Source organism: Petromyzon marinus, chromosome 19, assembly GCF_048934315.1.
Source record: "Petromyzon marinus isolate PM22_M1 ecotype Great Lakes invasive population chromosome 19, UKy_Petmar_22M1.pri1.0, whole genome shotgun sequence".
In the NCBI taxonomy this organism is placed as follows: Eukaryota; Metazoa; Chordata; class Hyperoartia; order Petromyzontiformes; family Petromyzontidae; genus Petromyzon; species Petromyzon marinus.
The window spans coordinates 15,220,875-15,244,833 of record NC_133685.1 but is presented as its reverse complement, the minus strand read 5'-3'; the positions used below and the strand labels follow the sequence as shown (position 1 = coordinate 15,244,833).

Below are 23,959 nucleotides of genomic sequence, written 5' to 3'. Positions count from 1 at the left end.
ACCCAGCAAGCCTGGTAAACTGATTGGTCCACACCACTCTGGATGAAGAAGGGGGTGGAGAAAGTGCATTGTGATGTGTTTGTAGGCAGCTAAGACATTCATAGGAGGGTTGGTCCACTCTGGTGTGGACCAATCAGTTTCAAAGACAATGCATATACTATCAGAGTAAGTTTTTTGTTTGTATTCTGACCACAAGTATATGTGGTAATGCAGACATGATTCCTTGTAAAAGGTTTCAGTTTGGTGTTTTAACATCTTAACACCTGTTTTGTGGCCAGAAAAAAGGGAAAACCTATTCTCATATTTTGGTACCGGCAAAGGAGGTCCCATAATGTAGGCTGATATTAGAGGCTGACAGAAATGCAGCGCTCCAAATTGAGGCACTCTCCTGAGAGGATGACCACCACGGAGAAGAAGCGATGACATCATCTCATCAGGGACATAATGGATTTTGGTATCGCAAGGCCGTGAAGGATGACTGTGACACGGGGTGCTGTCATCCAGCAGTGGACTGTTCTCTAGTCTTGCGAATGACTTTTCAGGAGCTAAATGCGAATGTCGAGGTCTGCTGGCCATGATAGGTCTTCAGGAGAGAGTTTTAGGTTTTCTATTCCACCTTTGTTGAGGGAGCCCAGACTACAGGATTCACTTTATGGTCCATAGTCTGGGCTGCGTAGCCACAATCGCACGACTGTGGCTGGTCTTTGATTTTTTTTCATCCATAAAGGTGGTGTGCACAGTGGCCTGTTGATGTTCTGATGCGGTTGATGGTAACACCCACATCTTAGAGAAATGTCAAGGCCAAGCGTAGCAGTGTACTGTTCATGGCTGCTGATGATGGCGATGATGAAATGTCACCGCGTCGCGAGTTCCTGTAAAAAAACATAGCTGGGCATGTGCTTCACGAGGTCGCAAGAAGGGGGAAGGATATGAAGTAAAGTCTGTTCTCCTATAACGTTACGTGTTTTCATGACGCGAATTGGATACAACATGTTGAATGTATGAAGGAACACATTTTTTACAACACTGATGTGAATTGGATCTAACACGATTGAGCGAACAGAACTACGTCGCGCGAGTAGGAATACGCGGTCGTACGGCTGCCTCGGTGTAGCATCAAACAAAGCATTGGGATGCTGCTGGATGCTTCTAAATGCTACCCATGCACGTCAGTCCTTGTTCAGCCTGCGTACGAATCTCACATGTTATCGAGGAGTGTGCTTTACCCTATATTATATGCAGGGTGTTTAAAAATGATGGACCCGATTTGAAATCACTATATCTCTGCAACCACGAACCGCCCATGAATGAAACTCTTACCACTTGAAAGAGTGGGGGCATAGAGTTTCACTTGATTACCGCTAGATGCCTCTCCCAGCGCACAAACAGCCCCGAGCCTCAGTCATTCGCAAGACAACACTGCCTCAACGTTTGATAGGTCGCATGGGATCCCAAGACTTGGCGCTACACTCTTGGCCCCCAAGATCCCCAGACATCACCACACCCTGCGACTTTCTTGTGGGGATACGTCAAAGATCGTGTTTTTGTGCCACCATTAGCGACTAATCTGGATGACCTCAAAAACAGAATCACGGCAGCGGTGACTTCAGTGGAAGAAGACACTTTGAGAGGCGTTTGGGACGAATTCAACTATCGTCTCGATGTTGTCTGTACAGCAGGTGGAGGGCACATAGAGCATTTATAAAATGGTTAGTAAAACTTGATAACTCGTTAAACCGTTTGTAACTTTTTGTGTAATTGTAACATTTTGCCATCGTGAAATATACTACTTTGAAATTGGGTCCATCTTTTTAAACACCCTGTATTATTTATTATAACGAGATTTTCCATAACGCTGTGTTTTTCAGGAACTCAACTACCACCGCTTTCTAGGAGAAGAACAGACTCTGTGGTGAGTTGTGACTGAATGACATTTCATAGAGAAGAGGCAGGCAGCCACAGGATGCGGACGAGATGAGGAAGGTCTTGAGCCTGGACTTGAACAGATCAAGGGGGTTGGAAGCATGAGGGGCTGGGGTGTAGGGAGGAGGAGGGTTGTAGACACTCTGACTCTGTGTTTATGCGATCTCACCCATAAACCCAATTATTAATCAGAGGATATTGATTTGGGCCATGTTTACTTAATCAGAGGGAGCAAGGCTGTGGAAGTGGAGTCACTTTAAAGCAGCGTGAGGCATGGGGCAAGCTCATGGAGGATGTTTAAGACGATGAGGGTGATCTTGTTGCTGACTCGGAAATTGGGATCTACTGCAGATATCTTTATGCATTGTCTCTGTGTGGGCTCGTATATGTGTGCGAGGTTTGATTGTGGCATTTTGGATTATATGCACTTTGGAGAGTTATGGGAGTCAATGTGGAAAAATGCATTTATAAGTATCTGGGCAGCAGAATGGACAAAGTAGTGGATACAGGTTGAGGTTGAACGCCGTACAGAGTTGAGTGATTTGGCAGTAAAACATTTGAAGGGGGCACCCCCAGTGGCTGCTGTCCCTGTGGGCTCAAGATAACTCAGCACCTGACCTGCAAGTGGACATTAGTTTACCAGTAGGGGGCGATTATTGCTGCGGTGTGATCCCAATTGAGCAATTTGCGGTGTATTTTTGTTGTTAATCTGGCAAAGGTGGCCCATAACTCCCGGCACACAATGGCATAATCTTTTTTGTAATGACAGCGTGGAATATTGAACGTACACTGGTACAGCGTGCATATTAAACTTCTTTCGCACCGCGCATAGCCAACTGTAATCACCGCACTGGCCGCCAACTCGAGCTGTGAACCTCTGGAACAAGCAGCGAGCGAGCGCTGCCACTGGGCAGTATTGCAACCCTGAGAACATGAACTCATCGCCAGTCATGTTGCAGTTTAGGAGGTTCACATCTTGAGTCTTCATCGAGCGATTTAGATAACATTTAGCTGCCAAAGAGCACCTGAACCCATACGGGATGAGACTACATTAAGGCTGCATGTGGGAGCAGACAGAGAGGTGGTTGTATGTAGACAGGGATAGAGACCAAGAGAAAGAGCGATGAAGACATGGAGATCTAGAGGAAGAGGGTAATGCAGAGTAAACGGAGAGATGGGGAGGCAGAGAGGGCAGAGTGAGAGTGCAGGAGAAAGGGTGACTTGGGTGGTGCTCGGACAAGCCAGGAGGTAATGAGGGAGGTGGGGCCTGGGGACTCGGGGGTCACGTCGGGTCCCAGCATGTGTGTGTGTCGGCAAATGTGTCTGTGTGTTATAGAGAGCGGTAGTGTAGCGGCGACCCGAATTCAATTCCCGCTCACGGCCAACACCAGTGACGATTATTGGAACCAGTCCTGTGCCTCCCCTAGGTCGATTCGGCCCCAAATGAGTACCTGGTGTGGTGTTCAAACATCGCCACTGGGGAGACAAAGGGGAGTGGTGCTTGCCACCCACCCCCTCGTGTCCCGTACGGGCCATCATAGGTGCTCGCTAACAGTCTTTTAGGGTAATACGGGGGATATTTGTATGTGTATCAGTGAATGTCTTACACTGGAGTGGTGCACAGCACGGGAGTGTGAAGTGGTTCGTGTGGTGGTTTCTATGGTTGCAGTGTGATGCATGGTTTACAGTGCTGTGTGGTACATTTTGTATGTGGTGGTGTGTATTGTGGTGTGTGGTGTATGGGGCAGTATGTGGGTGACGTGGTGTGGGGGTGAGAGCACTGAGGTTGGTCGGGTTTGGGAGCACTGCGGTTGGTCGGGTGTGAGTGGGGGGGTGAACAGGGGGGTGAGCGTGTGTGAGTGGGGGGTGAGCGTGTGTGAGCGGGGGGTTTATAAGTCAGTGAGTGTCTGTAGTAGTTATGTTAGTGTGTGCGAGGACCTGGTAACCCCTCCACCTGGTACTACTTTTCATTAAATACCACGGTGGAAACGCCCAACTAAGCTTGTGGCGATTAGCATGGTCGGCTCCGTACGGTGCGAAAGAGGTTCAGCATACATGCGTGCTCGAGGCCCCAGAGGAACAGGCGTTTATGACGCCATCTGGCCAAACCCCATTTGGTGCAGCCAGACTGAACCCCTCCCCCACCCCCCCCCCTACTCGGGGTTCCTAAAGGAGACCACTGTGGTTGGCCGCATGGGATGTTCAAACTCTCGCTGCGGAGGAAAGACAGCCATTCTTCTATGGGGAGATGGACCGGTACCGCCTGGACCTCTGTGGAATTACAGGAGGTCCGGTGGACCCGCTCTGGCTACAGTCATTATGAGGGCTGGACAGTCCTCCACCCGCGGCAGGAAACTACCAAACAACAGGGAGTGGCATTGCTGACATACAACAGAATGAATGGGGTGTGGGAGCGTGGAGGCGAGGGGTGGGAAGCCGTAAGTCCCAGGCTGCTGTGGGCTCATTTCCCATGGTGGTTGTGATTTCTTATGCCCTCACCGACGATGAATATCACACATGGGCCAGATCAGCTCAGTACCAACAGTAGGAGGTTGTTATATTTCTGTACACCCCATGGGCTTGGAATTGCCAACATGCTGTTCCGGCATCGGCGCATCCACACAACATCATGGGTGCATGCGACGTCCAAGAAAGGACATTTGCTGCACTGTATAGTGATGGAACAGTGGATGCGGGCCCATGTCCTGATCTGCCCATTGAACACCGGCTTATCATCTGTACAATGTGCCTACCATTCTTCCACTGCGGTGGTGGACGTCCACCGAGTACTCTATTCAAATTCACAGTAGCTTGGTCTCAGCTAGTAAGCTCCTCCAGCAGGCAAGGATGCATTGGCTGGGTCACGTTGCCCACAAGTCCAGCCACCACATGCCCAAGGAACTTATGATGGGCCGGACAGAAGGAGCTAAATGTACGCGCGGCTTGGGTTGGAGAAGTGATGCACTGATGCGGTATGGGAGGATGTGGAGCTGAGAGGACTTGCAGAAAGCTGGTGCCAGAGGTGTAACTGGGCAGTTGGAGGCAGTCACCCTCCAACAACAGTGGAGGGCAGAGGAGCGACGTTCACAACAATGAGCTGAGCGCCAGGCGGCTAAAATGCAGCAAGTTGGCACAGCAGGGGGCACAGGTGGTGCATCTGCCAGTCATTTGTCTACTCATGGCACCCGGGTCTATACTGTGACCTCTCAGCAAGCCTTCGACACTTCACGTGGCCTCATAGTGCACCTAGCCTGGTACAATCGCTGTGGTGACGTCACCACCACTTCGTGAAGAATGGCGGCTGTTGTGTCAATGGTTGTGTGCATGTCAGTGAATGTGAGAGCAGCAGTAGTGCGGTGGTTAGCACGCTGTACCATGAACCAAGCGACTTAAATTCCCGCTCATTGCCAACGAATATCTGAACCGGTCCTGGGCCTCCTCCAGGTCTACTCAGCCTCAAATGAGTACCTGGTGCGATGTGTAAACATCACCACAACAGGGACAGAGGCGGCTCTGCATGTGGTGCCGGCCACCAACCACATCGTGTGCCATGCCAGCCTTAATAGGTGCTCACTAACAGTATTTCCTCTAACAGTCTGTTTAAGCTATACCGGGTGGGGGTCTTTGTGTGTGGGGGTAGCTGTGCTAAGATCCCAGCGACCCAAGTTCAATAGCCAACAAGTGATGCATATCTGGATCTATTTTGGGCTTCCCCTAGATTGTTTCAGCCTTAAATGAGTACTGGGTGCCACAGTGTGTAAACAATACCACTGGAGAGACAGTGGGGTTGGCCACCCACCCCCTTGTGTGCAGTGCCGGCCTTCATAGGTGCTCGCTAACATCACTTTCCCCAACAGCCTGTTAATAAGGCTATATGGGGGGGTCTTTGTGTATCGTGTGTGTGTGTCAGCAACTATTAGAAGTCAAAAGTTTATTACACAGTGAAGCCAATTGAGCTGTACAGCTCTTTATGAAGGGCAACTTGGCCGGGGCCTGTAACGCGTTTTTACTCGCAAGGAGCCAATGAGACGACGATTCTGTTGCAGTGGAGACCTGGGAGAGATACCGGGCACAAGTCAACAATGTCAGTGGGCGTGAATGAAAGAATAAATTCTTCAAAACCATAAAAAAGCTTAAAATTCGAGAGTATAAAGCGTCACCTTTACCCTGCTAATTATACAATGCAATGCATCTGTGTGAAAACGCTCTTAAGTCGTTCTTGCGGTTTGCTTCAAAAGAAAACAAATATGGGTCTGATCCGCGTTGCGCTCCTTGTGTTCGGATCTGCTGGGGGTCTGTGTGTGTCACGTGCGTTTTGTGTGTAGGTGTATTGTATCCTTTGCCTTCCCAATGAAAACCACTTGCCTAGAATGGGGTGCGGCTGCATGGCCGGGTTGGGAGGGATCAACTAGAGGAAAAAAAAACCCTCTCGTGAGGCACTCCTTGTTAAACGAACGAAGTCACACTCGCGAGGTGATTGTTGACGAACGTGGTCGTGTGGAATAGATGATGATGAGCATGGTCCCTTCCCCCCCACGATGAGAAGAGGAGACGGCATTTTCGGAATCTCTTGGGCGCAGTAACGGTTTGATGGGGTTGATACGGCTAGTAACCGCGCGGCATTCGTGACTTGACGGTGCACGCCGTGTGGGAACACAAGTGGACCGCTGCAGGTGAGAATGTGCGAGCCGTTTGACAGGTTCTGTGTGTTTGGTAACAGACTCCTGCTGCTGCCCCGTGGCGCTGTGTCGTGCACACTGGAAGCTGTGCAAGAAAAAATTGCAGCCAGAGGGGATTTAGCGCTGTAAATTATTGTTTCACTCATTACTCAGGAAAGTTTCGATTTAAAGCTTTCGTGACTGCAAGGATTCATCTTCTTTGGTTCTTTCGGTAAAGAGAGTCTCAAGACTCTTTCACGAGGGTCCTGCCAAGTCTTTTTGCAATAGAGGACGATTTTTGCCATGTGAAATCCAATTACGCAATTTGCAGGTAATCGTCCAGTATTAAAGATGTTTGGCCAATACTACCAGTTACATTGTGTGGTTGGTTTAGCTTTGGGAGGAAAAGCGGAGATCCCAGAGTGTAAACCCTGCAGAAGAGGGGGAGAGAACACACCAACTGAACACAGATGGGCGCCCGAGTCGGGGATCAAACCCAGTCCCTTCTTGCTTGAGGCACGAGTGTCCCCACTACGCCACCCTGCCACCCTGATGTATTTATGTTGTCATATGTACAATACTTGAAAGTGCGGATTTGTGGCTCATAGTAACTTGTTAAGTTATGGCTCTAAACTCATAAATGCGTTAAATGTATGGTCTGTACTTTCCAGTCTAGCGTGTAAAGTCTTAATAACTCTGTTCATTCTGTCTGTACATATTAAAATTAACAGCTTTACCATTATATTCTTGGTTCTTTCGGTAAAGTCATGTAGAAGGGAATAGGAACATAGATGGACTCGTCCATCTGAACAAACTGTCAAATCGCTATCCGTGGTGCTAACGTTAAAAAACCGCCACTTTTTTCTAATTTTCTTGTTGTGGTTTTCACACCTGATGATGATTGTTTGTCTTGCAGTCGAAACGTCGTGATAATTTTATTGTTTTATATTTTTATTATTTTATTGTTTCCCTTCTACGTGACTTTACCGAAAGAACCAAGAATATGAATCCCTGCAGTCACGAAAGCTTTAAATCAAAAGCTTTACCATTACCAGATGTTGGTTCAGTGAAGGCCTTATTATCTTATATTCTTAGCTCTTTCGGTAAAGTCACGTTGAAGGGAAACAATAAAATATATATAAAACAATAAAAATTCTCACGACGTTTTGACCATAATACAAACGGTCGTCATCAGGTGTGTCGGTTTGCATGAATTAATTTATTTAAAAACGGTGTATTTATTTATAAAAAACGTTAGCGCCACGCGCAGCGATTTGGCAGTTTATTTAGAAGGACTAGTCCATCTATGTTCTGAAAAGAGGAGGGGGGGAGACGAAAAATTAATGTATGGTGTCTGAAAGCCACTGTAAGCGTGAACAATCAATTAAGACCTGAAATGGTTAATCAAATCTTTCCAATGATTGCTAAGCCAGAATCCATCTTCTCGGTTGAAATTGTCTCTGTGCTTGTATATGTGGATAGCCTCATGAACGAATCTCTCATGGTAGCCAGATGGCTTACAAAGAACCTCTGTCTTGGAAAAGTCAATGTCATGTGAGCCTACTGAATTATAACAATGATCTGCCACGGTCGAGGTGTTGGTCCTACCGTGTTTAAGGTCCGTTTCAACACATTACATAAAATCCGTGATCTGGTTCCGTCTGTTAAAGATGTGATTCCGGACATACAGTGCCCTGGTGTCTACAAACTAAGTTGCCTCTGTGGTAGTAGTTACATTGGAGAAACCAAACGCCATGTCTCGGACCGCATTCGTGAACACAAAGCAGACCTGTGCTTGTATATGTGGAGGCTATCCACATATACAAGCACAGAGACAATTTCAACCGAGAAGATGGATTCTGGCTTAGCAATCATTGGAAAGATTTGATTAACCATTTCAGGTCTTAATTGATTGTTCATGCTTACAGTGGCTTTCAGACAGCATACATTAATTTTTCGTCTCCCCCCTCCTCTTTTCAGAACATAGATGGACTAGTCCTTCTAAATAAACTGCCAAATCGCTGCGCGTGGCGCTGACGTTTTTTTTTGTAAATAAATAAATACACCGTTTAAAAATAAATTAATGCAAACCGACACACCTAATGACGACCGTTTGCGTTATGGTCGAAACGTCGTGAGAATTTTTATTGTTTTATATATATTATTATTTTATTGTTTCCCTTCAACGTGACTTTACCGAAAGAGCTAAGAATATGAATTACTGCAGTGACGAAAGCTTTAAATCAAAGCCTTATTATCTGTTATATGGATGTACTGTTTTACAAATCCTCTTATTCACAACTAGCGGGAAGTACCCGGCGTTGCCCGGGGGAAAAATATATTTAAAAACTTATCAAAACTTAAAAACATAACATATACAAATGAAAAGAAAACTTTGATCATTATCTCATTAATTAAAATTAAAATAAAACCTAACGCGCGGAAAAAAAACTTTCGCTCGCGCGCCAAGATTCGATTCTTTAAATCGCGCAATAAATCGAATGGTGTAGATTTCTTTAGAATCGGCCTATTCCCGTTTAATCGATACCACAAACGCTCACCAGATATCGATTATCGCCAGTCCTGTATGCGGGTTGACGCCACACACTTAATGGTCATTTCCCCCCCCCCCCCCCAAAATACCAAAGCCAATTTTTATACGTTTTGCATTGTGTACAGTCTGGAAGCTACCCACATGCCAAATTTCAAGTTTGTTGCATGTCGGGAAGTATGCTCAACATTTCGAACAGACACATAATCACAAATTTCCCTTTTTTATATATATAGATGTAGTTGAGAAATCATACTGCTATCCAAGTGGGCCGCTCCACATAACGAAGATAATAGGAGTTCAATTTTGACTTAACTTTCGTGACTGCAGGAATTAATATTCTTTGGTTCTTTCGGTAAAGTTATGCAGATAGAAAATAAAAATAAAGTGAATAAAAAATAATATAAAAAACAAAAAAAACACCAATGTAGACTGTAGCCTGGTTCTTAATCAGCGTGAGTGTACTGGCAGTCTATAATGTAGAATGTAGCCTGGTTATTAAGTTTGGTGAGTGTACCGGCAGTCCATAATATAGACTATAGCCTGGTTCTTAACCTGAGGGAGCGTACTGGGAGTCTAATGTAGACTTATTATTGGTTATTTCTGTAATAAAAATAAATAAAAATGAAAAACAAAACCACGACCGAAAGAAACAAGAATAAGTCTGAATTATAGACTGCCAGTACACTCACTCAGGTTAAGAACCAGGCTACAGCCTACATTATAGACTGCCAGTACATTAACTCAGTTTAATAACCATTGCTACAGTCTACATTATAGACTGCCAGTACACTCACTCAGGTTAAGAACCAGGCTACAGCCTACATTATAGACTGCCAGTACGCTCACTCAGTTTAATAACCATTGCTACAGTCTACATTATATACTGCCAGTACACTCACTCCGATTAAGAACCAGGCTACAGTTTACATTAGTGTTTTTGTTTTTATTTTTTCAATATATATTTTTATTATTTTTATTCATCTTTTTTGGTTCTTTCGGTAAAGTCACGTAGAATGAGAATAAAATAATAAAATAAAAATAAGACACTGTCGTCCCGATAGTTCTGTTCTTTCACCTGAAGAAGCCCGCTTGTGTTGTGGCCGAAACGTCGTGAGAATTTTATTGTCTTATTCTTATTTTATTATTTTATTCTCATTCTACGTGACTTTACCGAACGAACCAAAGAAGATGATTCCCTGCAGTCACGAAAGCTTTACATCGATATTTTTATTCACTTTATTTTTTATTATTAATTTCTATCTACTTGACTTTACCGAAAGAACCAAAGAATGTAACAGGAGTTATTTGCCCACGCTTCCATCAACGGGCATCATCATAATCATCACCACCGGGCATCATCATCACAACCCTGGATGAATCTTAGACGTTAGGCAGTCGTTACACAATTCTTATGAGACATGAAGCAACCTGTGGATAACTGCCATTGTTAGCCGTGCTGGTTTGTTTGCTTGTTTTATGCTCCTCACAAACACTTATAGCTCAAGTAATGTGCTGTCACTTCCAGGTCGCTCCTCTTTACCGTAAAACGCCCACGTGTAATAGGGAGGGACGATCCCGGTGTAGATGAGGGGAGGAATGATAGGCATCCTATCTGTCAGATCCTATAGCAAGATCCTATAGGGACACCTTGAGCCTCCCAACTCTCAATAATGGTCTTCAGGCGCCCCAGTGTGGCCACAGGTGTCTGCCGTGTGCACAATTATTGATTTTGTTTTCAGACGATTTCGGTTTTCGGAGCCGGAGAGCGCATGGATGTGATTGGGAGACTGGTGGGCCAGCGGTCTGCGTGGCTGTGTCGTGTCGAACAAGAGCTCTCCTGTCTGTCAGCGCTGTCCAAATGCTTTGCATTGAGGGCCAGATTGAATGATGTGGTATGAGCCAGGGCCTGATGTACAGTCACCCCTTTGGGGACGCACTGTATTCATGCACAGTTGAGAAACGTTGATGTGTGATGGCTTTTTCTCGCACCAAAAAGTAGATTGAGTATTTTTCTACTGCATGACATTGGGACTGCTTTTATAGTGAACGATTCTCAATATTGCAGTGCAAGCGTTCGCTTGAGAATGTTCACTGGCTCGCAAACCCAGTCCCCTCTCCAATGTATTTTTGGGAGCATCACCGTCAGGTGCAAGCAAAGTCACCGTTATTAAGTGGGATTTGCCAGTTGTGAAATAGTGTCAGCTTTGCGTTGTGCCCAATGCGGTGCAGGCGCAGGGCCTTATATGCGTCCAACTTTTGTGGGCTGTGCTGGGCCAGGGTGTTGCCACTTCACGGTCTCTCGAGACGACAGCAGCAGCAGCAATGTTTCCCCCCCCCCCCCATTGTGCATTAGCCGTGCTGCCCTACCTCGTGGCTAAAATGTAAGCACATGTGCTGCTGTGTTAAGGAGTGGTTGTTGTGGGCTATGAATGCCTTCCAGTGATAAGCAAACCACGTCCTGAAACAGCAGCTCTGTGCTTTGAAACTTTACTCCTGTTCTCTGCTCATCAGTGGGTTTTCGTGTAATTTTTTTTCCAATGCCTTGCAGACTTCTTCACTCAAAATATTGCACTTCAGTGGTTTTTTTTACATCACTACTTACAATGTTGTATTGCAGTTCAGGCAGATGTCACTTAGCACGACCCCGTAGAATGCTGATTTGTTATAGTGTTCTATGTCTTGGAGAAAAATTAAGAAAATCCAAAAGTCTAAAAAGCCTATGAAAAATAATAATAGTTTTTGTACTTTCTGGCACTAAAATGTGAGGTGTTAAGATGTTCAAACACCAAATAGATACCTTTTTCAAGGCATCAAGTCTGCATTTACCACATACTTGTGGCAAAACATGCAGACAAACATGCTCTGATAATATTATAACTCTAACTAGATATAACTGTTTGACCCGAGCGATGTGTTCTGATACTTGCATTGTTTTTGTACTTTTCACCATTTGGCGTTCTCTTGTCTGACACTGGTGAGACTAGACCATAAAGAATGCTGTCTTCTGGTGTAAGCCAAGCAGTTTAAAACAAAATGCTTATGTTATTAGAGCATGTTTGTTTGCATGTGTTGCCACAATTTGTGTGGTTAATGCAGACTTGATGCCTTGCAAAAGGTATCTATTTGGTGTTTGAACATCTTAACACCTGTTTTATTACCAGAAAGTTTAAAACCTAGTCTTATTTTTGATCGTTCTGGATACTGGCGAAAACATCCCATAGGGTCTAAAAAGTGATTTTGAGTGAGAACACACAGGGTTGGAAAATTCCACATTGGGCAAAACTGAGTTTGACATATTATAAACCTCATATTATTGTCTTGCATTGTTTTTGTACTTTTCACCATTTGGCGTTCTCTTGTCTGACACTGGTGAGACTAGACCATAAAGAATGCTGTCTTCTGGTGTAAGCCAAGCAGTTTAAAACAAAATGCTTATGTTATTAGAGCATGTTTGTTTGCATGTGTTGCCACAATTTGTGTGGTTAATGCAGACTTGATGCCTTGCAAAAGGTATCTATTTGGTGTTTGAACATCTTAACACCTGTTTTATTACCAGAAAGTTTAAAACCTAGTCTTATTTTTGATCGTTCTGGATACTGGCGAAAACATCCCATAGGGTCTAAAAAGTGATTTTGAGTGAGAACACACAGGGTTGGAAAATTCCACATTGGGCAAAACTGAGTTTGACATATTATAAACCTCATATTATTGTCTATCTGAGGCGTTCTCCATATCTTTTATGTGTATACTCATTCAGTTTGTCTTCAACACAAAACCCCCATGTCCATTACTCTTCCCACACCGCAGCACTCGCGCCCAATGCTCGCTCCCGATGCCGAATTGCCAGCCTGACACAGTCATTTGAACGTCAACGGTTCGCCATCTAGGCATCCATATGACTGACGTCCTCATGACTGACGTCCTCAATGACTGGACGGCTAGAATTATGCGGCAATGAGTGAACTTTGGCGTTGTGCGTGAGCGTGTTGAGTATATATTCTTGGGTTTTTCGGTAAAGTCACATAGATAGTTCTAGATTTAAAGCTTTCGTGACTGTAAGGATCCATACTCTTTGGTTCTATTCGGTATACATAGATAGGTTCAAAGAAAATAACAAAAAACGACATGTTTTTTGTATTTTTTTTGTTATTTTCTTTGAACCTATCTATGTGACTTTACCGAAAGACCCAATAATATATACTTCTTCATGAATGTAACTACCACCGCATTACAGTAGAACACCAGACTGTATAGCCGAAGCACACGTTTGATGAAAACACATTGGGCGAGGTTTTCCTGTGGTAAGTCTTGCGTACGTATTGTACGCACACTTGAAGGAGACCACTATGTAGAATGGATCATTTATTAATTACTATAATTATGCTTGTTTATTAATTGAAGCCTAGCCGAGTTTCAAGACTTTTTTTCAGCAGGGTGGTTCCAAGTTTTTTGCAGTAGGGGGCGACGTTGCTGCTGCTTGCTGTATGTAATATGCTGTATGTAGTAATTTCCATTGGCATGTTTGGCCAATCCAAGTAAAATTTTAAAAAAAATTTTTTTGTCTTGGGTGGAATTGTGAACATTAGCAATATCAGACATTAATACATCTAATTGCATAAATATTGGTTCACTGCAGCTCAAATTTTCAGTCCCTACAAGGTGTGTGGTGAAGTTAGGAGATTTCCATGTGTGCTCGGCAATTGAAGGCCTGAAGACCAAAATCGGTGAAATCACCAGCAATATTTCATCGGGGAGGTAGTTTCATATCCGGACAGCAGAGTGAGAAAGGCAGCTTCTGTCCAGGGAGCAATGTTCTGGCAACTAGGGGAGCAAGGTCGTGGCTTTTCAGGGTTGTACATAATCGGGTGGCACGGCGTCTTTCATATGGGGGTTACAATGTGTGTATGTGTGTGTAGCCATGGGAATAAACCAGAAGATCCAGAGAAAAACCCATATAGAAGAGGTGGGGGAACATACAAACCCTGCACAGAAAGATGCCCAAGTTGGGATTTGAACTTTTACGCCTTTCTTGTGAGGCACGAGTCTTCCCAATGGCCAACTCTGCCACCCTCTTGTGCAGCTAATAGAAAAACGTGAGCCAGGTCTCCTATAATTGAGGTTATCCGTGCATCTCTTTAGTGCTCACATCATCAAACAAAGTCAACTTGGTAGGCCAATACCTCACCAGGTCCACGAGTGTCCAAAACTCTGATGTACTCACGGCAGAAGTATACTGACATGGAGAGTAAAGTTAATTCCTTGCTTGTAGGATTTAATTAAATACACATCAGTGAACACAAGTGTATCCAATCCATTGGGAAATATTTGTATGGGCTGTGCAATGTATATTCACTTTCAAGGCCTCTGCTTGTAGAAATGCACATTATTGTCAGTAGTGAGTTGTACATTGGTGAGTGTCAAAACAAAAAAAGCAAATTACATCTGGGGCCATTACCGTGTAGGCCCTCTCGACATGGTTACACGACAACTGGTAAACGGGTAACTGATCGCACCATCGGTTACCAGTACACAAGTCAGGAACCGGCAGCCATTTTCTCTGGAATGTCGGGGAACGAATGTCGTGGATGCACCAGTGGCAGCGGCCGCCCCACAGTGCCCAGTGGCAGTGGCCGCCCCACAGTGCCCACGGCAGCCGTGTGGAGGGCCCCAAGCAGCGTGGCCGCCGTGGGTCAAAGGTGAAGGGACGGAGGCGCAGCCCGGCAATCGCTCGCTCACGCCATTGTGTACGGTAGGGCCTCCCCCACCAAAGGCGGAGGGGGGAGCTCTGAGAGAATATTTGGTCACTTCTATTCCATGTTGACCGAGATTTGCAGGAAGGGGGTAGGTCTCCACGTGAATCTTGCCAAGTGACTAACTGTGGAGTAGCCATTAGGCTGCTGGGTGAGGTAATTGAAGAAATTGGAGACTGGATAGAACCACGACCTGAAAGTGAAGTGTGTTACATTTAGACCGACTCAGGCCTCTGCGCATTCTATTATAATTTGGGTTTATATAGCGTCCTTTCCAGGGCGCTTTACAATGCAAGCCAGTGGCGGTGTGTATTGGTATATGCCGCTGTACACTGCGGAAAACGTGCGGCAAATCTGTTCTAGACGGGGACTGCTGGATCGCTGCCAGCCGAGGCCCTTTCAAGAGAGTGGGGCCCTTCCAGAGCAGCACAATACGACTTTAAGACATTCACTGTCCGCCGTCTAGGTCAATTGTGGGTAATAAATATTACGTCAACTTCACAAGTCTTTACCATCTCCACGAAAGGCCAAAAGGCAAATAGTCCCGAATGTTTTAACTTCTCCTTCTAATTGGCCCTTGCCCTTGTTTATTTTTTATCTACACTTCTAAAAATATGACACTTATATTCACGTGGCTTCAGTTGATTATGTAAATATATAATGTATAGGATTGTAAACGCTAAGAATATATTTACAGTGACATGGCATCCTAATTATTATCCACACAATGCGTGGCTCCATTGACTCTCCAACTCCCTCAAGCAGGCGAATCGTCATCTCACACTGCTTCTTCTGCTTGTCGTACGGCTGCTGATGTAGATGCAGAGCAACAACTACAATTTTACATTGAGGTGGTCAAGCCAGAGAATCGCGTCAGGAGTAGAGGAGTGTATCGCTGTGATGTCTCCTTCGTACTGGTAGATTGGGAATTGTCGTTATTTGATGTTACGGTCTGTTCTGGATGACCACAGTCGCACAATACTGGACGTATTTATTTGTTTTAGATGTGTGCATCAGGTATCGTTATCTCCTGCTATGGTTTGTGTGAATGCGGTTTATTGTGGATAATGAGGTTTGTGGAAGATCAAACCCCAGGGATCTTTGCGTTGAGGTCTTTCACAAGCTGTCTGTTTGTGAGCTCAATTCACCAAGCTGTGTGGGAGCACATCTTCCTGAGTCCCAAGAACATCGTTGGCGGCAGCATTTGCAAACTGGAGATAATGTCCGCTGAAATGTCACCACGATCTTGCCAAATCACTGGTGGATAATGTCCTCTCCCCCCCCCCCCCCCACGGCACGTTGGTTGTGGTGGTTGTTTGGTTGTGGTGGTGGTTTGGTTGGGGTGGTTGTGTGGTGGTTGTGGTGGTTGTTTGGTGGTGATGTAGGTTTGTGGTGGTGATGGTTATTTTGTTGTGGTTGTTTGGGTGGTGATTATTTAGTTGTGGTGGTTGTTTATTTGTTGTGGTGGTTGTTTGGTGGTGATAGTCATTTGGTTGTGGTGGTGGTTGTTTGGTGGTTTGGTGGTTGTTTGGGTATTGTGGTGGTTGTGGTGGTTTGGTTGTAGTGGTTGTTTCGTTGTAGTGATTGTTTGGTTGTGGTGGTTGTTTGGTGGTTGTGGTGGTTGTTTGGTGGTGGTGGTGGTGGTGGTTGTTTGGTGGTGGTGGTGATTGTTTGGTTGTGTGGTGGTGGTTGTTTGGTTGTGGTGGTGGTGGAGGTTGTTTGGTTGTGGTGGTGGAGGTTGTTTGGTTGTGGTGGTTGTTTGGTGGTTGTGGTGGTGGTTGTTTGACCACTCTTCGTTGGCACAGTAGTACCGTATTTTCCCGCATATAGCCCGCATACGCATATAACCAGCAGACGCATATACCCCGCAAAAATAGCGTTTTGTGTTAAACAACTTTCAGATAGCCCACACCTCCATATACCCCACATGCATTCATATCTTTAATGTCGTTACCGCAGCTTAATTCCATCATATTAATACAAAGTTTACATTTGTAATACATTCCACTATCAATTGTTAACATTAGCATCATAACATGCACAAAGAAAACAAACTAACCGGAAACGAGTGAACTTAAAACAGTAAATAAGTAACAAAAGGAAATATCCAATAAATAAGTAACACATAACTGGTAGATAAGTAAGTAAGCGTACTGTTAGGCTTACCAGCATTCGACCTCATCATATTACCGGTAGTTACCCCTGTACAGTTTTAGCATTGCGCAGACAATAGCGGCACTACGGTAACGCCATTGCCTCCTGGCAACAAAGCCATTGGAAGTTTGAAACAAAGGTCATGGTCGCGACTGTATAGTGCTCAGCCAATAGCAGTGGCCTAAGGGACTCGGCAATTATGATTCCGCGTCTGGTAGACGCTTGTTAAGGCCCTTCCCATTGTGCAATCCATAGCCTCAGCTGAAACTTTCGCACCCCACTACAGCCACTGAAAGTATTACGGTAAACAAAGTGCGCCCACTTCCAACATTGTCGTTTCATTGTACAAACAATTCGAATAATTTAAAACATGATAACATGTGCAATTTTAGTGTGAGTGGTTTATTCAGCAGTGCTTTAGTCAAAGGTAAGTGTTGCATAGTGGATAGTCCTACCATGAAAAAATTAAACTAGTTATGACATGTCACACGTGTAAAATATTTTTGGGATAGCCCGCACGTCCATATACCCCGCAGGGTCTTGTTTTGTTTGTAAGAAGTGGTATACCCCGTGGGTTATATGCGGGAAAATACGGTAATCACAGGTGGTGCATCGGCCAGTCATCTCAGTCGGTTGACCCATGGCACCTGAGCCTGTCCTGTGACCTGCCGGCGGGCGTTCGACACTTCACATGGCCTTGAAGTGCTCGTAGCTTGGCACAAGTGCTGTGGTGACGTGACTGCCACTTAGTGGCGAATGGCGGTTGTTGTTGTTGTGACCACGCATGCCTACGCCTGTCAGGACGGCTCGCTGCAGATATCGCTGCCTCTAGGGTCGCCACCTGTCTGGGCTGGACCCCGAAAATCCGGGAATTTACGTCTTTGTACTGAAATTTTGGGGGTGTTGTCTTGAAGTTTGATAGAATTCTGCACTATTGATAGGCCTAGGCTTACTGAGAAATACGTGGAGGGTTTGGTCTGTGCAAGAGGGTAGCAACCTGATTCGTCCCTGATGCGAATTGTAGCAGGGAATCAATCTCTGGTTTCCACATCCCCTATCTCACTTCATGTATCTCAGTATCATCTAATATTACTATTATTACTACGCTTGTTAACCCAGGAAATCCTCACCGTATCTCGACACTTTCCAGAGGGCCCTGCCAAGTTTCCACACTAGGGACGGTATTGCTGTGGATAATCCCGTTTGTGTAATTTGCAGGGTTTTTTAGCTTTGGGATGTTTGGCCATTTCCAGTATATGTTGGGTTTTTTTTAGCTATGAGAGCAGAAAACTGGCGAACCCCTGGGAAACCCACGTAGAACAGGGGGAGCACAAACAAACTCCACACGGAAAGATGCCCAAGTCGGGAATCTAACCCCAGGCAGGGCCTTTTTGCTGTCAGGCAGGCAGTGCCAGTATTAAATAATAATTCCTCTGTGGCACAAGTCAGCTCAGGCAGATTGTGTTTAGACTGATCGTGGTGCAATTACAATTAAGTTACAGAAGCATGAAACAGACATAGGGTGACAATTGCACACGTATGTAAACAGACAAGTATATACGGGTTGACCTGTTCCTGTTGCAAAATGTCTGCAAGTTGCAGGGTGGGTCCCATTCATCGCTGAATCTCAGAACGTGCAAGCTGTTAGTGTTAATTTTATTTAGAGGGGCATAGCGCCGCTGTTTTTAAAGATGTTGTACTCACTGCAGAGAACCGCAGTGATAAGACCGCCACACTGATAGCTGGCGACAAAACTGTGCCACTCCCTCCCGCATGGCCTTGTGGGAGCCTCAGTACCAATAAAGTTATTTAATTCTAGTTTTTCTTTCGGATTCCTTTTCATAATGTACACATATGCCATCGGAATGGAATTGGAAGAAAAACTAATGATGTTTCCAGATGTCAACAGAACAAGAAAGGATGAAATGCAATTTCACGACAGCTTAGCTCATTTCTTTGTTCAGACTTTCCAGCAGATGTGTCCTGCTGTCACCGGGGTGGCTACAAGTATGAAAGCATTTCAATTTGTACGGAATTTCAAAGATGTCAAAGCATGCTTTGCTTATTATTAGTTTGATTTAAAGAGCCGCACCCGGTGATTGCAGCTTTCCTGGGTAACAATTCAACTCGAGAATGGATTCTATCTCTCCCTCGTTGTGGTGAGAAAGCAGCAGCGTCTGAACGGCTGAGGTCAAGCGCAAAACACAACCACCGTGTAATCGATATTGGACCAAAAACAGCAGTGCTGAATAATTGCCATGAAAATAGTTGAATGCATATTACACACAGCAGCGGCAACATCGCCACCTACTGCAAAAACTTGACATGACCCTCATGAAAAAGTATTTTAAACTCTTTCTTGGGCAAACAAGCAAAATACATATGAGCCCCAAACATAATTCTTGTTACCTAACACAATTCGTGAGCGGTGCGTGAGCTTTATATCATAATGGACATTATTCGATCGATTCGTTGCTACACCCCTAATTCTAAGATGAGGAAGGAACAGTTTGGTGATGGTTCTATCATGGTGGCATTTTAAAGTTGGTTACACAATGGCAGAAGTGCGTCAGTGCGTACCTGGAATTTTGTGACGAGAAGTGACACTACCAGGATCTGCCGATAACCATTTTCTGCCGATAACCATTTTGAATCTAACATGCTCAGTGGTTGTTTGCTCTCAGAGAGAGATTTAGAGGCCCACAGACGAATGGGGAGGGCAACCATAACTTCTACCAATAATTTCCCAAGCTTTGTGCTCCTATATTGGGATGTTTGTTCAACTCCATTGAGTGTTTACGCATGAGCTGTGTCAGTTACAGTGCCTATCTGTCTTCTGTCAACACACAGACATTTGGTACAGGACTCGTATATACAGGTTTAAAAAAGATTATGAAAATACATACTCTTTGGTTCTTTCGGTAAAGTCACGTAGGTAGAAATAAAATGAAACAAATCACGACGTTTTGATCGCACCACAAGTAATCCTCATCAGGTGGGACAACCACAGCAAGAAATTGCTGAAGTCGGCGGGAGAGCTGCCGTGGCATGAGGTTATATAGGTAAGAAAGGGGGGATGAGGCAAGGGGGGAGAGAGAGGGGGGGGGGATGTTGGGTAGGGGGGGACCGCGTAAGCGCTCGGGGAAGAGGACCTGAGGCTGGGGGGGGGGGAGTGAGCAGGACTAGAAGTGGGAAGCTGGGGAAGAACAGATAAAAATGTGCTAGTAAACTGGCAGGTACGATGGAAACAACAACAACCAGTTAAGGCATTACCTGGTTGATAACATCCTTCAAATGATTGTTTAATTTGTATCCATCTTCTCGGTTGAAGTTTTGTCTGTTTATATATCTGGATGGCTTCATGAACAAACCTTTGATAGTAGCCCGAAGGTTTGCAGAGTACCTTGGTCTCGGAAAAAAACAATATCATGTGAGCACACAGCGTTATAACAATGGCCAGCTACGGCATGTTTCAGATCTGCCTTGTGTTCGCGAACACGGTCCGAGACATGTCGTTTTGTTTCCCCAATGTTACTGCTACCGCAGGTGCAACTCAATTTGTAGACTCCAGGGTATTGCATGTCAGGAATGACCTCCTTCACAGATGGGATTAGATCACGGATTTTGTGTACTGTATTGCATCGTACCTGGATCTTGTGTTTGTTTAAGATTTTGGAAATATTTTTGGTAACACCTGCTATGCATGATAAATTGATGGTTTTGATTGGCTTATCAGGAGATTGTTTCTCCATGGTTGGAGAAACAGCTTTGCGAATAATGCGGTCCGAGTACCATTCATCTTGAGGGCTTGGTGTACGTGTTCCAATTCACTGGCCAGGGTGGTGTTGGTCGGAGATGCAGTGGGCCCTTTGGAAGAGATACGTAGATGACACGTTCGTCATTTGGCCACATGGCTTGCCAGCATTAAACCAATTTCTCAACCACATTAATTCCATACACCCATCCATCAAATTCACCATGGAAGTGGAGAAGGATGGTAAGCTACCATTCCTGGATGTTTTCTTTGAGAGGAGGCCTCACAGCTCGTTTGGACACTCTGTCCACAGGAAAGCCACCCACACAGATTCCTATCTAAAACCTGATTGCCACCACCATCCGGCCCAGAAGAATTCCCTCATCAACGCGTCAGTCTTTTGGAGGAGATATACAGTAGATAATTGATTATCTAGCGGCTTCGGGGGGGGGAAGGTGACACCGGATTTTCAAAAACGCCGGATAATCACGAATCATGATTTAAAATGTGTTTGCACAGTCTTGTATTACATTATGTTTTTAGGTGTTGTGTGTGTGGTTTTTTGTTTTTGAAATGTGTTTACTCTATGAAATTAGCATAAATAAAAATACAAATAGACAAGAATAAATATCCTTATGTAAAAAGTTACTGTATTTACTGTACCGTACTTTCCATTCCAATCTCGAAGACTCTGCATCGGGTGGTGTACGCATTACTACTACGCTCTTGTTTCAACACAACCACGTGTTTGAAGATCATCGGACCGATGCAGTTTTTGGAGAGGTTTTTGCTGGTTTCGCTGGATCGGCATGGGACCGCCGGATAATGTTCGAAACCAGATAATCTCGCGCCAGATAATCGATGGTCAGCTGTATGTGACTAACTTACTGTAGTACTGCAAAACAATTGTGGATACTGTTACCACCATTATACTGGCATGGTATTTCTACTCGTCACTGTTGAGAATAGCATGCCTGTGGGTTTAGTTTTTTTTACTCCATTCGTATTTTTGATTTGTTTTATTTTACAGGTAGAGGAGTCGAGGAAACCGGGTTCTGGCCTAAAAGCTCTCAACAGTCCGAGACGCTGACAGATCGATACGCACACAGAGTGGTACGCACACACACACACACAGCAGTACGCACACACACACACACAGGGTGGTACGCACACAGAATGGTGCGCACACAGAGCGGTACACACACACAGAGCGGTACACACACAAATGCACAGAGCAGTACACACACAAATACACAGAGCGGTGCATACACAAATACACAGAGCGGTGCATACACACACACAGAGCGGTGCACACACACACAGAGCGGTGCACACACACACAGAGCGGTGCACACACACAGAGAGTGGTACACAGAGCAGTACACACACACACAGTGGTACACACACACAGCGGTACGCACACAGAGAGCGATACGCACGCACACAGAGAGCGGTGGGCGCGTGCGCAGGGTGGTGGGCGCGCGCGCAGGGCGGTGGGCGCGCACGCAGGGTGGTGGGCACGCGCGCAGGGCGGTGGGCGCGCACGCAGTGACACAGAGTGGTATGCACACACAGCGGTAAGCAGTCACATGGAGCAGTCTGACGAGGAGCTGGAGCACCCGGCCGAGGAGGATAGCGACCACGATGATGCCGAAGATCTGGACAAGATGTTTGGGAACTGGCTGGGAGAGCTTGACACGCTCACCAAGGTGATGCAATTCCGGTCATCCACATTCTCACATACGCCCTTTGTTAAGAATCCATCTAAACTCGAGGCCAGATGGTCCCACCTTATACAAGACCTGAAGTAAGTTAGCAGGATGCAGGGTTGGGAGACAGGGACCGAGGATAAAGGTGCGTAACCACTGCAGACTAGACGAGCCGGATTCAGAGGGGTGGAAAGATAAGGTTTAGGTCGCCTCTTATGTTTTTCTTATCTTTGTCAGCTGTATTTCGCTTATATCCCTCTTTACCCTTGCTTAAAAAAAGTCACTCTTTCCCCTTTCTGTGGGACCCTGGTATGGTTTGGTGTAGCGAGCACCCGTTCCCCATCTTTCTATCCCCAGCTTTTCATTACCGGTTTCGCTTATGTTGATTGTGTGTACTTGCGTTACAACGTGACGTAATAGGCCCGCACATGAATAAAAATAACTAAATAGTAAATAAACCACCTATAGCAACACTTTTGTTTATTTTTCCAGGTGCGAGGCCCACTGAGGTGTGTAGCTCGTTTTCAGAAGCAACCTCGCTATCACAAATGATAGCTCAATGAAGTGGCTTATCGCGTGGATATGTATAGCAGGCAAATACTCAAAAACGCATGATGTTGATTCTAAATGTGGAGGGAAAACTGAAGGACCTGGAGAAAAATCCACGCAACCACAGGGAGAGTGAGAGAGACACACAAACTCCAAATATGCAGCAGGTGTCAGGGTTAGGATGGAACTCACCATGTAGCATTACACCTATAACGAGGGTATAATCAGTCACCCTTTTTTTAAAGTGCCGTGCTTATTTTTTTTTATTTCCGAGACGTTGACCCCGTGCCTTGTTTGGTTTTTCAGGACTTGGACACGAACAAGGTGCCAGTGGCCAAACTTGCGAAGAATGAATCCAACTTGGCCAACTTCCGATACAGATTTTCAATGCATAACCTCCATGGTAAGTGCTGGTTTGGTATTGTGAATTCTGCAGGTCTGCTTTCACATTGCACTCGCGGAATGGCTGTGTGAATTGTCTAGCAAAGGACGTATCGATTTTTTTTCCCCACGCCAAATCTTTCATCATTGACTCAACGAGCGTTACTGCTGTAATGCAAAGCACAAATTCGGCCCCATGTCTGGGGTGCTGCACCCAGCTCCTAACTCATTGCACTTGATAGAATTGAAAATTGAGCAGTCAAGGTGATTGATGATGCAGCACTCACTGATTCACTCCACTCACTCGCCTACTGGTGGTCAGTCATCTCCTCGTTACTCTTCTATCACTACTACCATGGTTACTGTTTCCGTCAACTTCACTCATTGATTCGTCCACCGATGTCAATGACTTTGCCTACTGGACTGCCTGTTGCATCTCATCCACACTTTTCAAGCACAAACACACTCAGCCGCTCCCTCGCTCACACATTCACTCACTCACCCACTCTACCCTTCAACACACTCAC

At 45.3% G+C, this 23,959-nt stretch overlaps 1 protein-coding gene across 5 annotated transcripts in view; it reads left to right on the top strand.

Moving 5' to 3' along the window:
- Positions 1–23,959, top strand: part of LOC116943806 (uncharacterized) — a 91,709-nt gene that overhangs the window by 5,926 nt on the left and 61,824 nt on the right. For 2 of the 5 annotated variants that reach the window (XM_032957028.2, XM_032957024.2), the window contains exons 2-5: positions 1,869–1,912; positions 21,824–21,906; positions 22,369–22,502; positions 23,358–23,454. In XM_032957028.2, the coding sequence (XP_032812919.2) occupies positions 22,383–22,502; positions 23,358–23,454 (217 nt within the window). In that variant the 5' untranslated portion in view covers positions 1,869–1,912; positions 21,824–21,906; positions 22,369–22,382. Of the gene's footprint in view, positions 1–1,868; positions 1,913–3,801; positions 6,597–20,223; positions 21,907–22,368; positions 22,503–23,357; positions 23,455–23,959 lie in introns of those variants that run through there. The other 3 variants (XM_032957027.2, XM_032957026.2, XM_076068181.1) reach the window with 3 other exon arrangements.